Source organism: Lepidochelys kempii, chromosome 2, assembly GCF_965140265.1.
Source record: "Lepidochelys kempii isolate rLepKem1 chromosome 2, rLepKem1.hap2, whole genome shotgun sequence".
Classification (NCBI taxonomy): Eukaryota; Metazoa; Chordata; order Testudines; family Cheloniidae; genus Lepidochelys; species Lepidochelys kempii.
Genome location: NC_133257.1, coordinates 186,243,673 through 186,260,851, shown reverse-complemented (window position 1 = coordinate 186,260,851; position 17,179 = coordinate 186,243,673). Strand labels below are relative to the sequence as shown.

The window sequence follows — 17,179 nt, the reverse complement described above, 5'->3', positions numbered from 1 at the left end:
TCATTGGAGATTTTTACGAGCAGGCTAGACAAACACCTGTCATGGATGGTCTAGATGAGTGTTATGCGACTAATCTTTAGTCTTGTTATGAGTGCAAGGAACTGGACTAGATGACCTCTTGAGGTCCTTTCCAGTCCTATGATTCTATGTACAGGGGTAGGAGGGTGGGTTGTGAAATGAACAAGTGGAACACATCTTGAAGCACAACCGTTACAAAAGGTTAATAATCGCATTCCACTCTAGGTGACTTCCAAGCAGTTAAATAGGCGGAGGAATCAGAATTCACATACACAAAGACAGCAGTACAGCTCGACCAAATCTGGCTTCATCTCTTGAATGCTGACTGATGGCGTAATGAGAGGGTGTGCACTAAAGACAGGTTGCTGTTTTACACATTTCCTGAATAGAGCTCTGCACTAAAAAATGCTTCCAAGGATGCTTGCAATCTTGTGGAATGATCAGTCAGGTTAGTTGGCAGCAAAACACCTGCCTGAACATAAAAAATGCATGAAATTATCCAGGACAAAACTGTCTGTGAAGATATTGGGAGACCTTTCATCCTGTCTTCTATGACCACAAACAGTTGGGTGGACCTCCAGAATGGTTTAGTTCTTTTTATGTAGAAAGTTAGAATCTGTCTAACATCCAATGAGTGAAGACATTATTCACTCCTATTTGCATGGGGTTTCATGTAAAAGACACATAGGTAAATTGCCTGATTGCTTTGAAAATGTAAAACCATTTTCAGGAGAAAATTGGGGTGAGGACGTAAATACATCTTATCTTTAAAGAAGACTGTGTACGGTGACTCTGATGTCAGAACACGAAGTTCTGACACTCTTCTGGCCAAAGCGATAGCAACAAAGAACACCACCTTCCAGGAGAGGCATAAGAAGAAGCATGTTGCTAAAGGCCCAAACAGTGGTCCCACAAGTTTTGACAAGGCCAGGATCAGGTCCCAAGGAGGAACCAGCTTCCTTACTTGAAGGTAAAAACCTTTCTAAGCCTTCGAGGAATCAGTCATTTGAAAAAACAGCTTGGTTATCCATCTGAGGGTGGAAAGTGGATATTGCTGCCAGAATAATCTTGACAGAAGAGACTGCTAAGTCTTGCTGTTTCAGGTGCAATAAATATTTATGTATGTCTTATATGGCTTAACGCATAAGCGAGACTCAACACTGGGATGCCCAGACAGAGAACCGCTTTCATTTCAAGAGGTAAGTAGCTCTGGTGGAGGGCTTTCTACTGCCTAAAAGAACCTTATAAACTTGCTCTGATCAAGCTTGCTCTCTGAGACTGAGCCATGAAGCTTCCAGGCCCTCATATGAAAGGAGCTCAGGTTCGAGTAGAGCAGCTGACCATAGTCCTGGGAGATCAGGTCTGGGTGCAACAGAAATGGGAATGGAGTCGCCACTGAGAGGTCTAGCAGAGTGGCATATCAGTGTTGGTGGGGCCATGCTGGAACTAATCAAAATACCCCAGGCCTGGTCCCGCTTGATCTTTAGCGGTACTCTGTGCATGAGTAAGACAGGTGGAAAAGCAAATCAAAATTGCCCCATCCAAGGTTGCAGGAACACATCTGTGATGGAACCCATACTGTGGCCTTGTAGGGAGCAGAATTGCTGACACTTTCTGTTGTATCTGTTTGCAAATAAGTCTATTTGGGGAGTGTCCCACTGCTGGAAAATGACTCTCGCCACATCCGGAAAAACAGAACACTCATTGTTACCGGAGAAATACCTGCTGAGGTGATCTGCTAGCTCAGTCTGTGCCTCTGAAAGATAAGAGGTCTCAAGATTGATTGAATAGGCTATGCAAAATTCCCATAGCTGCACTGCTTCCTGATAAAGGAGGGAAGAGCAAGCGCCTCCTTGCCTGTTGACATAAAACATGGCTGCAGTGTTGTCTGTGAGACAAAAGTTTCTACCCCTAATGTGGGGCAGAAAGGCCTGTCTGGCAAGGCAAACCTCTCCGAGTTCCCTGATGTTTATGTGAAGGGAAAGTTCTAACAAAGACCAAAGGCCCTGAGTTCCGAGGGGCTGTAGGTGAGCTCCCCATCCTAACACTGACACATCTGAGACCAAACTCATTGACAGTTTTGGGCGTATAAAGGGAATGTCCACACAAACTAGAAGATGATCCAACCATCAATTTAGGGACAGGAGAACATGTGGAGGTATGCAAGTACACTGTCCAGATGGCTATAGCTTGGTGAATACACTGATCCGGAGGGATCTGGGATGCAGCCTTGCATATTGTACCACATATGTGCACAAGGCCATATGACCTAGGAGCCTAATACAATTTCAGGCTATTGTGATTGGATGACATTTGAGATGCGCTACCAAGGATTGGATTGGTTGGAATTGAATCTCTGGGAGGTAGGCCCTGGCCTGGGTAGAGTACAGCACAGCACAGCCCAAACAAACTCTATCCTTTGCACTGGAAAGAGGGTAGACTTCAATTATCAGAAGGCCTATTACCTTGAATGTCAACTGGATAAGTCGAACGTTGGACCCTACCTAAGCCCTGGAGCAGCCCTTGACTAGCCAGTCACGTAGATAAGGGTAGACCTGCACCCTTAAGGTCCTCAAGAAAGCTACCACTACTGCCATACATTTTGTGAACACCCAAGGAGCTGCAGACAGGCCGAACAGGGGTACCATGAATTGGCAGTGTGAGTGGTTCACTATGGTATATTGACACATGAAAATTAACATCTCAAACTGAGGGTGGCAAACCAGCCTCCGAGATCCTGAGCGGGGATAATGTATGCCAGGGTGACCATGTGGAACTTTAGCTTGTTAACATAGTGGTTGACTTGCTGAAGGTATAATATAGGTCTTGTCTTTCGGAATTAGGAAATAATGGGAGTAGAACCCCCTTCCTCAAATTCCACAGCACCTCTTCCATGGCTCCCACCCAAAGAAGAGACTGAACCTCCTGGACCAAAAGTTCTTCATGAGAGGGGTCCCTGAAGATGAACGATGAGGGAGAGTGGAAGGAGGATTAGAAATAAACTGGAGGGTGTATCCCACTTCTACTGTGCTTGGTATACAACCCAAGGGACTTAACGGTTGCTCTTGAGTCTTTGTCCATGAAGCTTCAAATCCGTCTGCTACAAAAAGTGCAAAGCTCCTTCGAAAGGCGGATCCTGAATAGTCTTGTTGGACCAGCTATGAGGCCCTCGCCATGATTGTTCCTTGTCCACTAGTGAGGAGGACTCTTGCCTGGCCTCTTGTGGGAGCAAGTCTTTGAAGTTTTGCATGGAGTCCCACATTAAAATCGTACCTGCCCAGCAGCTACTGCCGGTTTGTAATTTTGAGTTATAACCCCATGATAGAATAAACTTTCCTATTGAACAAGTCTAATTTGTTGAGTTCGTGGTGGTACCCTAAGGACCCTCTCTCACTGACAGCCGATGCCAACAGGGATCTCGGGGGGGAGGGAGGGAAGAGGAGGTGTAAAGGAACTCAACCTTGGGGAACATAGTATTTTTGTTCAGCCCTTTTTGAAGTAGGGGAAAGGGATGCAAGAGACTTAATTGAATCTACAACACCCTCACTTTTGAAGGGCCCACAGTGGCTAACATGTCAACCAGGCTCCGGGAAGACAGACACTCTCACTACCTCCATCTGTATGCCCAGATCTAAGGCCACTCTCTAACTGTTGGTACGCCCTTTAGTCATCCGAGGAGACTGTCTTGTTAGGAGGAGGCCAGCACTAGATGTGGGTGCTCTTTCTCCATTTCTGCTTCTGTAGTACCAAGGCAAAGAAGTGCTTTGGCTTAGATATTATTCTACTCTGACCCCTGTAACTGGCAATATTTGGTGCCAGGAATCGCCGCCTTTTGGCAGGCTGTTTCTTATGCCTTTTTCAGGCACTATGCATGGTGATCAGTGACAGGACTCCGGTACAATAGAAGCAGCACTTCTGACTAGCACAGAGGCACTTGGTGCCGAGTCTGACTGGCCTGGCTCAGATGGAGGTCTCAGTGCCACCTCAAAGAGCAGGAACATCAGCCTGGCCTCCCAATCCTCCTTTGTGCAAGGCTTAAAGTCCTTGCAAATCTGGCAATAGTCCCCAATATGACCTTCCCCCAGGCACTTCAAATAGCTTGAGTGTGGGTCACACAGGGGCATAGCCTTGTTGCAAGAGGTGCAGAGCTTGACTCCTGGTGACCAAGGCATTCTCTAGCACCAGGAAACAGACAAAAAAACCCCGAAAAACATGGTAACTAATTTATTAAACTTCACTAAAACTATGTACAACAAAGGAAGTCCACTGAAAGAACTTGTGAATGCAAGGAGAGTAGTTCCAGTGACCATCACAGGCAGTAAGAAGGAACTGAGAGGATGCGGGGTCAGCTGGGTGCTTTATACCGGTACTAAAGTTGCATGGCAACAGAGGACACTTGAACCACCGAGACCGGTACCACAGAGGGAAAAATTACGGTAACTGTGGGTGGGCATGCGCACACCTAGAGAAGAATGCACATGTGCAATCACTGGAAGAACTCTGCTTATGGGAGCCACTCATGGGATCACACCATTACTAGCCTTGCAAACCTGCACAATCACGACCCCAACAGTGGACTTCCCAGCCTGTCTGCACTGGTATGGCTTTCCTCAATCAAATGTTCTAGCACTGGAAGTGTGGTACAAGCTCCTCACACAGCTCCACGAAGGTCTGTTTCCTCATTCAGAAGTTCTGAAGCCACTGCTTGTCATCCCAGGTTTCCAAAACAATTTGATCCTATTACACTGTGGTGATTCTCCTGTACCAGAAGCAATCTGTGGGAAATACTGGAAATCACCATATCTGTTTCAAGGGACCTGAACGGAATGTCACTCAACTTCATGGCCTCCCATCTTTGGCGTGTCAGAAAGTTCTGCCTAGATTCCACCCAGCATCTTGCTGGTCACCTATGCTGTTGCATAAACATTAGTCCCACAATAAGGAGCAAGAGTAGAGCCAGATGATCATTCAGTTGCTCCATCTCTTCCATATAGTTTGGCAGGAGGGAAAGGTGAGCAGGAATTGCCACTGGCCAATGTGTGAAGGAGGTAGCCAGTACCAAGACCACACAGCCATGTGGTTCCTAGAGCATCTCCTGCGATGCACAGTATCCCAGAATACTGGCCCTGAAATGACAGCGCTAACATTGGCTAGCGAAAGCAGCAGTGTGAATGTGGGAATATGTGTTTAGAAAGCATTCTGCCCATATCCAGCACAGCATACGTGGACATTTGGTGTGGGTATGAAGAACACGTATGGGTGTGTACATGGTCATCTACCCTGTTATGCACATAAATCTCAGACTACATATACACTTAAGTGACATTACTAAAAGTATAGCAGTGACAAATGTCAGGTATATATGAAAGAATGAGACAAAACCCTGAGTTACTACCCATGATAGTATCATACCTTTTATGGAATTTTCACATGTACCATTTGACCTTACTAGCAATTAGTAAATTTAGATATCCCTACGGAAATGCTGGCAACCTTCTTGTGAAATTTAATGCCACACGGTATTACTCACCCTCTAAAACTTACTAAGATTAAATAAGGGTGAGATGTTTATGCAAAACAGAAGAGACTTGTATATCTATTCTAGAATAAAACTTCAATGGTTTATTAGTCCTTATACTTCAGGACAGAAACTGATGGCTAGATGGGTTTCGGAAGAAATCTGCCTCCATGGAATAACATTGCACAACTGGAGACTGATTTTTATGCCTTTCTCTGAATCATTCTTCATACTGATAGCCACTGTTAGACACAGTATACCCAACTAAATGGATCAATGGTCTAGTCTCAATATGGTAACTGAGTCTAACATAAGCCTCAATTTTAGATGTAATACTGGTTACCTTGAATCCTAGTTTTAAGCACAACCATAACTTACATGACACCTTGTGCAGCTGTACATTTGCACAACTCAGTTACGGCCAAATGTCAACAGTTCCCAACAACATATTACTTCATACAAAACGTATGTTAAAAGAATAAATACTTCCTAGTCATCAATCCATTTGTGCATTGAATGAGGCAGTCTTATTTAAAAAACAGTATTTTATCATGTAATTGAAAACTATTACCTTGCATACACACATGAAGGCAGAATTAACACTGCAGGAGCAAACTTAACTTGGCATTTCCTGACTTATGAATGCATCACTTTTCCTCACTGTTCAACATGTGGGCCCATTCACTGTACACAATTCAACCTCTGTAATTCATGACGAAAGTTGCCTTTCGACCCTCACCTCATTCATCGCATACCCATTTCATTCACCATCCAACCTGCACACTGAATAATGAATAAATCACGTGGTTAAAAAAAGTATTCATATACTCAAAGAACATATTCATGGTGTATAAAGAGCCAAGGACAAAGTTATCAGCACGTGGAAAACCTTAACTTCAGCATTTTCTGACTTTGCAATCTTAACGTTTTTTTAACCTAGAATAAACCTTTTAAAAAAAATCAAATAACTATTAATATTTTTATATTGAACTATTTACTATACAGCAGTGGAATGCTCCACCCTGTCCTGCTCTCCATGTGTACTCACTGAGAAGGCACAATATAAGATTACACAGAATGAGGTAGAGACCTGCCACATTTCATACAGTTCTTCACGTATATTAATTATATTATATTATATTAGGCAGTGTTCCATATCCAATATTCTTGGGGGGCGGGAAAGGTTGTGTGTGTTTTACGACCTTAACTCCACCTCATCCAAAATTTTATCTAATTTTTCTTTTGCAGTAGGTTTGCACAGTTTTTCTGATTTATTCGCACAACTCTTCATTTTGGAACAGTCACTTCACTGTAATCATCAGAACAAGAACAATATGTTTGAGACAACAGTAATTCACAAAAACCATACATTATGCTGTTTTAATTTTGAACCTCACATTTTTAATTAGGTCACAGTGTGACCTCAAAGAAATTTTTACGAAAGCATTTCAAGCTGCAAGTTCATAAAAAAATTAATACACTATACAGAATAACTACATTCAATTCTTTTCATGTTGGTTCAACCACCTATGCAATAATTTTTAAGCAAGTGTTTTTTCCAAGATTCTCTTTACATACATGCACTGACACAACTATTCTATTTTCTTTTGGGTTTAAGAAGAGTGTCTACATGGGGAGTTACACCAACATAGCTAGAGTAATAATTATATTGCTAGAATTCTGTTGATTAATATCCCCAGATAGATAAACCCTGAAATATCCCTAATCTCACCTCTGGCAGGCTATACTGGAATGAAAATTTATCCTAGATTTGGCAGCAACTCTTGCTAAGAAAGATGTAATTTAATACTTCAGTGCTGAAGGGTCAATTATTGCCACCTCTTGCATTTTACATCGGTCTTTCCCTTCATCATGTACGTGCTGGTTATTTTTTTTGTCTATATTTCTAGCACAGAAAGTTCACATGCTAATGTTACTATAACCCATTCCAGGGTGGATAAAAATCAATTTTTTTTTATTTAAAATAGGTTTTTTCGTCAAAAAGCGTTTTATCAAAAAAATCCAATCTAAAGATAGTTTCAATTAAGATACATTATAGCTCAAAGATATATCATCATGGAATAGGGATTATAAATTCTAATTCTATAGTATGAGACAATATATTCATGTAATGTTGACGAAAAGTTTTGTAAATGAGTTCCAATAGTTTATGGATTAGGAACCAATCTTATCGGGTTCCAGAGGCTTCTGTATAGATTATTTAGGTTAATCTTTCTATCTACCCAATGGGACTCAGTGCTCAGTCTGGAAGATACCATCAGAGATGTTTAGTTTTGCAGTTTTCAAACTGTGGATTTGTGTCTCCCGACATAACATGCTTGTTTACAGCAAAAAAAAGTTTTAAAATAAATAAATAAATAACTAGCTAGAGGTGAGAAATAACAGACCTCAACCCTACTGTCCCTCTGCAAATTTGTGTACACAGAGTCAATCCCTTACCTCTCCCTAAAAGTGCAAAGTTTCAAAAAGTTCAATGAATGTTCAATGAAAAAGTTCAAAGAGATCTGGACAATGAGAAGTCTGGAGATAAAAGTGAGAACGGAGGGACAGGCAGTATAAACAAAAGTGACACTGTTTGAGCAGCATATTTCAGAAGTCTTGAGGTCTTTCTGAATGTAGCCTTCATTGGATTTGAGATCTACCATACCCTTTTCTCACCAGAAGGGAAAACCTATAATGGTAGCCTACCGTAAAAGAGACCCAGTTTGGGAATATTTTAATGAAGTTCCTCTACCTGTGGATGAGACAGGCATGCGTGCAAAATGCAAACAGTGCAACAAAGAAATGCAAGGCCTGGTTGCCCGAATGAAACATCATGAGAAGCGTTCCTTCTCAGGAGGAAGCTGTGTTGAAGATGATGAAAGGAACATGTCTGAACATGCAGGATCTTCAGGTTGGTAAACTTTTTTATTCCATACTTCTTCCTTAAGGACTGACTGTCTTCCTTCTGGACTACTCTTGAATTCTCATGTTTGAGCAAAAAATATAGTTGTTACTCTATGGTACTATCATTTTAGATGCAGTTGTGATAAAAAAATAGCTGAAATAGGCAAATCTTCCTTTTATAATTTCACCTTTAAAGTAGTACTGAGTAATACTAAATGAGCAGTATGGGAATAATAATTAAATAACTGCATTGACTTATTTTGTTTAAGAGAATCCATCCTCAACATACAGGATTCTGAAGACTATCCACCTTCAAGATCACCATCATTTTCTACAGTTTCAGAGTTATCTACCAATGATAGTGTTTCAGTCACATCATGTATGTCACATAGCCACAGTGTATCACCTGTAGCAAAAAAAAAAAAAAAAAAAAATCTCCATCATTCAGAAACAACCACAGATAAGTTTGTGACAAGAACCGCAGACTACTAAAAGAGGTAATTGATGAAAAAATTGCCCGGTTTGTTTATGCTACAAACTCTCCTTTCCAGATGATTGATAACCCACACTTCATTAACATGATTCAGTCATGAAAACCAGGATACAGGCCATCCAACAGAACAGATGTCACAGGCAAATTGCTGGATAAAGTGTATGAAAGAGAAATTGAGCAGTGTGCAAAAGGTCTAGAGGGTAAAATTGTTAACCTGAGTCTTGATGGGTGGAGCAACGTCCACAATGATCCAGTTGTATGTGCTTGTGTGACCACAGAAGAAGGGAATGTCTTCCTTACAGAAACATCAATATGTCAGGAAATGCTCACAAAGCAGAATACTTACAAGTAGCAGCAGTAAGAGCTATAACAAACTGTGAAAAAAAAATTCAAATGTCTAGTACACAGCTTGGTCACAGACAATGCTACAAATGTATCCAAGATGAGAAGAAATTATTTAGAAGAGAGTCCCAAGCTAACATATGGTTGCAGTGCTCATTTGATGCACCTCCTAACCAAAGACTTCAGTGTTCCAGAAATAAAGGCTAACGTTAAAATTGCAAAATACTTCCACAACAACTACTTTGCAGCAGCTGTTCTGAAAAAAGTGGAAAGAACGAAGCTAACTCTCCCACAAGATGTGAGATGGAACTCAGCAGTGGACTGCTTTGAGCACTAGATCAAGAACTGGCCTAATCTGATGACAGTTTGCGAACAAAATTGTGAAAAAACAGATGGCACGGTCACACCCAAAGTTCTCAACATTGGGCTTAAGAGAAATGCTGAACACATGCTGAGTAACCTGAAGCCTATTTCCGGAGCCTTGAACAAAATGCAGGGAAATAGCTGTTTTATTACTGATGCTGTTGAAATTTGGAAGGCACTGAGTGAGATCTTAAAAAGAGAAATATGCAATGACAGAGTTAAATTACAAGTATTAAAAAAACAAATGGGACAAGCACTATCTCCAGCTCATTGTCTTACAAATATTCTCAACACTTGGTACCAGGGTCAAACCTTAACTGCCGTCATCCCTCCATAATGCAAACTATAATAAACTTCAGAGCTAAGGGTGAACCATTCAAGAAATATATGTTTGCTGATGTTTTAAAGGAAGTCACACCAGTGAACTGGTGGAATTCACTTAAGCACTTGGATTTAGAGACCGCTGAAGTGATAATCTCACTTTTAACAGCAGTAGTTTCTTCTGCTGATGTAGAAAGAATATTTTCTTCCTTTGGACTAATTCATGCCAAATTCAGAAATCACTGGGAACCTGAAAAAGCAGGAAATCTTGATTTTCTTTCCAGATTATGAACAAACAAGAAAATGAAGGTGAAGATGACTGAGTTAGCTGCAGAAGCCAATATTTTAAGTTTCTTATGTTGACCTGGCTGATGTTGATTTTTGTTTTTTAAATTTCATTTAACTATTTTAGTTTAAAAGAATTTTAACAAAAACAAACCTGATTTTAAAAAACGTGAATGTTTAACTAAATTCAAAAATTCATATGCTTCTTTGGTTAATATTTTAAGGTTTGCTGTTGAAGAAAAAAATCCAGAATACATAACTTTGTTGTTTTAGTTAAACAAATTTAAATGTCTGTCTGGTGATGTTCTCCTCCTAATACAGCATGGCAAGAAAATCCTCCAAATATTAATGATTAACCTGTTGAATTGGAGATAGTTCACCTCCCAATGACTTCATAAATATCTGCTTCAATTACATTTGGTAAATGAAATAACCAAACAATCATTCATTTTCTGATATAGCTGTAAAACCAATCTGAAAAGTTTTCAGAATAAATCACTTAAAAAATATATAATGAGTACCTTCTAAAAATGAAACCTACATCTATCTCGGAGTTGTGAAGAATATGTATTAAGGTTATAACAACCAACAAGAATGCACTTTTATGTAGAAATCCATGATTAAATTGAGTCTTTCTGACTAGTGATTTAAATCAAATCCACCCTGACCAATTCTATACATGAACAGGACACTATATTCCACAATTAAGCTTGCGCCACAATTTACAGCCTTCATTTTTAAAAAGTGGCTCTCTTTCATTCATGGGTGAGAAGATAACTCTCAATGCAAACTTATACTGAGCTGTCCTCCCAAGTATGCAGACCGCCTGAAACAGAGCTCTGAAAGGTTTAAGCTGTGTCATTTATTTCAGTGGGGTAATCTCTGAAGCCTGAATGGTGGAAATTTAAAAACAAAATTATTTCAGCAAAGTACCCAACCTATGTGTTTACCTCATAACTGAAACCACCCAAGCCTTTTTTTTGTGTGTGTCAAAAGCCCCAACAATGCCCTCAACACATCTGTCAAAATTCCCAGCTTCCCTTCAACTTCTTGGATACAATTATGAGTTGCCAATACAAAAATCTGTGGCATGCAGAAATCTGTGATGGATTAGTACAATAAACTGCATTTCGTATTACAACAAACACAAGGTGGTGTACTGTACTGACTGTATTGGTCTTCAGGTTTAATTCAATAAAAATCTCCATTACTTCATTTCAATGAAAACGTTGCAGACTTTCCCATTTGCCTTAGAAACCAGAGTCTTAACACAGAATTTAGATCCAGCCTGGCAGAAGGTGCAAACAACCTTGTATACAAATTACCCTGCAACAACCGAGAGCTGTACTTTACGTGAAAATTTTTAAGTTTTTATAAAGCCCCTCCATATTTAATGCAAAAATGAACCACCAGACAGACATAAAACAAACCCCAAAACACAGATTACTGGACCTTTTAAACCTAGTGGAATCTTAATTAGAAGTGTTACAAACTTTGTTTGGCATTATCTACATGTGATATGCCCCGTATATTAATGAAGTTACACAAAATTTCTTACAAACTGCGCTTAATTAACTTTTCTGCCTTCCTCAACTTAGGACGCAAGCATTGCTTTGCCAGTGCTTTAGAGCAGAGTGAACTGAAGCATCATCTGTAAGATTTTACATGAATAATTTTTTATGCAAACTAAGCAGGTACACACACACACTAAAACAATACAGACATTCTAAACTATATATGTGTACAAATACTAAAGGGAAACATTTTCAGTTACGTATTAACTTTACAACTTCATGATCCACTTTGTAAGTCACTGTCATAAAGGAATAGTTGAGAAGCTCTGAATGAGTCAATTTAAAGTAGTTGTATTCAAACTGTAGACCATCTATAGTACTTTAAAATAATGAAAGTTAATCATCCACACAGCAGTAAAAATAAGTTTCTATAAGAGTAATGATCAGCTGTCAGACTCTCAATATGATGAAGATTGGCCTTCACTATTTACAAACAGAACCGAGAACCATGTCAGTCTAAACCAGCATAGAACTTACCAGGATTATTTAACGTTTGTCTTTCCTGAGTTTTGCTACTGGAATAGACAGGCACACAGAAGTTTTGCTTTTTGTCAGTACCAGAGCAGAAAATGATAGCTTTATGTTGAGGGGAATGATTTCATCTACCCCTCTTTGATCCAGCGACCACTTGCAAGAGCTACTACTGTATTCTCCTTGCATGCCAGATACAGAATGGCTGTAAAATGTTTTGTGGAACAGAGCCAACTCCCCTCCCCTGAAGGGCTTCATAAGAAGCACCAGTACTTCTCTGCTAGTTTTTGCAAAACATGATGGTCCAACTGCCCGTTTGAACCAGGAAAACCTTTTGGGAAAACAGGAAGCTATTGGTCCTATGTGCATCCACTCATCTCAGGTACATTTACATGCAGATGCTGCTCCTGGAGAAACCAAGTTCCCTGAGAGTGGAATATTTGTGTGTGGTTTACCCATTTCAAAATGGACACATCCATAGTCACTACAATTTAAAAGGTAGGAATTCGGAAATACGTTCCTAATTGCAGTTTGTCCCTGGACTGTCACCAGGATAGAGAGACCAAAAGATAATTTATCACCCAGATAAAACGTAAGTCCCTTTGATGTTTGCTTCCACTTGGAACTTAAGGTCCACTTAGGTTGCCTCTCATGAAAATGTGGAGGAGACGGGTACTAGGAATATAGCTGCAGTCATCAGATCCACCATTTGCAGCATGGTCTTAACTGTCACCTATTAGCTTATGCTTATCCTTTCTATCAGAATGGGGATGCCTTGAATCCTGTCTTGACACAGGAAGGGGTTTAGTTGAGCCATGTCTTGCTCCTACCTATTCCAATTACCTGGTGCGGACAAGCTGTGACTTTGGATAGTTAAATATCAACTTTTGAACTGTTTGGGAATATGAATTAAGCAACTCTTTCAAATCTCTCCAGTTTTTGTACTCTTAATCCTTAAGAAAGAAATCCTTCTGCTAATATGTTAGAATTAGAACAGGTTAAATAATATTTGTAGAATAGGTTACTGGATGATTTCCAAATATTTTCCAATGAATAATTTCTCACACAACTATTCACCCAAATTTACAGTTGGACACAATATATTTGAATAATTTGTTCAAAGTTCATTATGATTTTTTTTATTACATTAAAGGATTTTTCCCCATTATTTGCCCAGGTCTACTTTAAAAAAAATCTGATTTGATTGTTGGATGTAAAGCTGTTTGCATCATATAGGCCATGCATCTTCCAGCAGAAAAGTAAGTAAGGAGTTTTCAATTCTGGTTACATATAATTTGTTACATAACAAGCAGAATTAGGAACAGCAATGATGTTATAATATAAACAAAAGCAATTGTCAGACAGTGTAAAAAATGGCACTGCATATTTAACAGCAGCAGGATTTTAATGCATTCTAGGCACTGATCAAAATAATTAAGTGGTCAAAATTAAAAAAAATTACTTACCTTGCAGAGGGAATTCCCCTCTTATTAAGGTCTGCTCTTACTTTCTCTCCTACATGTCTATAAATCTCCACAATTGCCAATAATGCAGCATCTCTCACCTGTGAATGCATATTTAATTAAGATTTTTAAAAAATTATAGAAGATCATATTTGATGTAACACAATGAATAAGCAATCTTCCAGAGCCCCTATGACAACCAAACATGCAGGTTTGCCCCACAAATAGTTGGACGCATGAGGATGGAAGAGGTGGCTAACAAAAAGCTATTTCAAGGACCTTTCCAGCCATTCCCCATTCAATTAGCCTACCACACCTGGAATGCGGCCTGGGGTTAATTAGTAGAACCAACTGGCTATGAAGAAGTTGATTCTCCTATAAAGAGCAGCAGGAAGCAGCAAAGATGGGGGAATGCTTAGAAAGACTACAAAAAGAGTGAGAAAGGCTTCTGCAGAGAAGATCTTGAGACCAGGGAAGTCGCTTCAGTTATGGGGGCAGGAAGGCTGGAAGTAGCCTGCTAAGGAAGGAATGACACTGAGACACCAGGGGAGTTTGAGGCTGTGGCCAGCTTAAAGCTGGGGGAAGGCTTTTGTGTTCAGTTTTGAACTCTAAGTTAATAAACCCATACCCTAAGCAGGGTTGTTTCACTGGACTCTCAAAAAGCCAAGAAACCCCCTTGAAAGGGGGAAGGGGAAGGAGGAGACTGAGGCAGGCCCACCTGCAGAGTGACCTCTAGCCAAGAGGGGGCACTGGGGAGGTGGCCATCCCAGTGACACTACAAACAGAAACACTGGAGGGGATGACACAGATATCAAACGGGCGGGGTGGGGGAAGTAATTTCTTCAAAGTCCTATTACACTAGATCAACAATCCCAAACATTATTCCATATATTCTGATCAAATAGTGCTGGTTCCTCTGTTGCCAGCTGCTTCTAATCCAGTTTTGCTTTTCACCATAAATAAGAACCTGATTGCCTGAAAAAGCAGCCAGAAACAAGCAAAAGCCAGCCTTCCTGCCTCCACTAATAGCACCACCACAAAGAATCACAGGTAGGGAAAGAATAAGGGGACCAGCTAGTAGAGAAATATATGCAGAGAAGGAGTGGGGGAAGAGAAAGAAGAAAGAGTATCTCCAAAAACTACATCATACCTATCATATTAAAGATAGCTAAAAACAAACAATTCCTTAATACTGTATTACTATTCCATGTAAAGTTTTAATGTACTTGGTTCAGGAACCCTATTGATCGGTGAACAGAAAAGCAGGCGGTCCACAACACACTCACTTTATTAAGATATATCCCATACCATGACTTGTTTAAAAAAAAAAAAAGGAGCCACAAAATGCCAGAGCTTCTTTCAGACTTCAAAACAACTCCCTATGCTATTAGGAGACAGGAATCCAGCCTAATTGAAAGCAAAAGCATATAAATTAGATGGAAGACCCATTACCTAGTCCAGGGGAGGGCAAACTTTTTGGCCTTAGGGCTGCATTGGGTTTCAGAAATTGTATGGAGGGCAGGTTAGAGGAGGCTGTGCCTCCGCTAACAGCCAGGCGTAGCCCAGCCCCCCCCCATGCTTTTCACCCCGACAGCCCACCCGGGACCCCTGCCCCATCCACACCCCCTGCTCTCTGTCCCCCTGATTGCCCCTGGACCCCCCACTCCTAACTGCCCCCCCCGCCCCATCCAACCACCTCTTCTCTCTAACTGCCCCCTGCCTCCCCATCCAACCTCCATCCTTCCTCACTGCACCCCCTCCAGGGACCCCTGCCCCATCCAACCACCCCTTCTCCCTGACCGTCCCCAGCTCCTGACCACCCCCCAAACTCCCCTGCCCTCTATCCAACCCCCCTCACCACGCTGCCTGGAGCACTGGTGGCTGGCGGCACGACTACACCAGGACAGGCAGCTGCGTCGCCCAACTGGAGCCAGCCACGCACCGCACAGCACAGAGCACCGGGTCAGGCCAGGCTCTGCAGCTGCGCTGCCCCAGGAGCTCACAGCCCTGCTGCCCACAGCATTGGCGCAGTGAGCTGATGCTGTGTGGGGGAGGGGCCGGGGGCTAGCCTCCCAGGCCAGGAGCTCAGGGGCCAGGCAGAACGGTCCCACTGGCCGGATGTGGCCCGCAGGCTGTAGTTTGCCCACCTCTAATCTAGTCGGTACCCTATCAAAACTTTTTTCCTTACTGTATTTTCTAGTGCTTTCTCAAGTCCTATTTTAAACAAACCACAAGTGAGGCTTCAACCACTTCAATCTGAAGGCTATTCAATAGTGCAGATGTCACTATTCAGAACTTTTCTCCTCATTTTCATTTTAGCGATCTCTTTGCTTAATTTCATCTCCTTACTAGCTGTAGTTAAAGCTATGTTTATGTCATGGAGGTCATGAAATCCGTGACTTCAGAAATCTCTGTGACATTCTCTGGGGCTGCAGGATTCTAGAGCTGGTAGCCAGCGATGCCCTGGCAGGGCTCCAGGACAGACAACACCAACGACAGGCAACAGGGCCCCCTTCAAGGTTCCAGCAACAGGTGACATGCACCTGAGGGGGCCCTCCTCAGGGTTCCATCAACGAGCGAGAGCCTAGCACAGGGAGGGGGAACGTCTCGGGCGAGCAGCTGGGGGTGTCCAGTTTTCTCTTTGGGAAATATGGTCACCCCTGCAGCTTCCAGCCGCAGTAGGTGGAGAGGGGACTCCCTGAAGCTTCCAGGGGGGAAACCACTGAGCCGCAGCAGCAAAAGTCACAGACAGGTCATGGCTTCTGCAAATTTTTGTTTATTACCTGCAACATGTCCATGACTTTTATTAAAAATAACCCTGACAAAATCTTAGCCTTGGCTATAGTCCTTATACCTCCCTAAATATCTCGCCTCACCTGTCTGCATTCTGCAAGATGTGTTCACTTTGTACTTGTTATGTTTCCTTAGTCAAGCTATACAAATTTCATTTTAATCTTCCATCTGAGGTTAATCCTTCCTGTCATTCAATTATTTTTGTTGCTTTTCTCTGAATATGTTCTACAGAAAATGACTATCAAACAGTGATTTGATTTAAGCTACTGGAGACAGGAAACAAATGAGATGAGAGAGCCAACAGGCCCCACGGAGGCAGGCACACCGTAACGGTTCTCCCACAACACTGTGTCCATCTGGCAACACATAAGGCTCAGGGAGAAAAAGCCAACAGGTAAGGCTTGAATAGGTGGAATTAAAAGACAGCATAAAAAAGATCCATAAAGATTTTTCTTTCAGGACATAACATCAATTTACCATGTTTTTTTAATATCAAAATGCACACTGTACTAGTAATATATAGCAATAAAATCCTTACCTGACTATTGGAGTCTCCAGACAAGATGCATAAGTGTGGTACCAACTTACTGAGGATTAGTGGTTGTGCACCATAACTAAAAATGAAATAAAT

At 41.4% G+C, this 17,179-nt stretch overlaps 1 protein-coding gene across 34 annotated transcripts in view; it reads right to left on the bottom strand.

Moving 5' to 3' along the window:
- CLASP2 (cytoplasmic linker associated protein 2) overlaps positions 1-17,179 on the bottom strand; it is a 271,237-nt gene that overhangs the window by 222,406 nt on the left and 31,652 nt on the right. For all 34 annotated transcript variants that reach the window (XR_012157456.1, XR_012157457.1, XM_073333055.1 and 31 more), the window contains exons 5-6: positions 17,087-17,162; positions 13,759-13,856 (exon numbers count right to left, since the gene is read on the bottom strand). Coding sequence is in view for 32 of the 34 variants with exons in the window: in XM_073333055.1 (XP_073189156.1) it covers positions 13,759-13,856; positions 17,087-17,162 (174 nt within the window). In the remaining 2 variants the exon portion in view is untranslated. The remainder of the gene's footprint in view (positions 1-13,758; positions 13,857-17,086; positions 17,163-17,179) is intronic.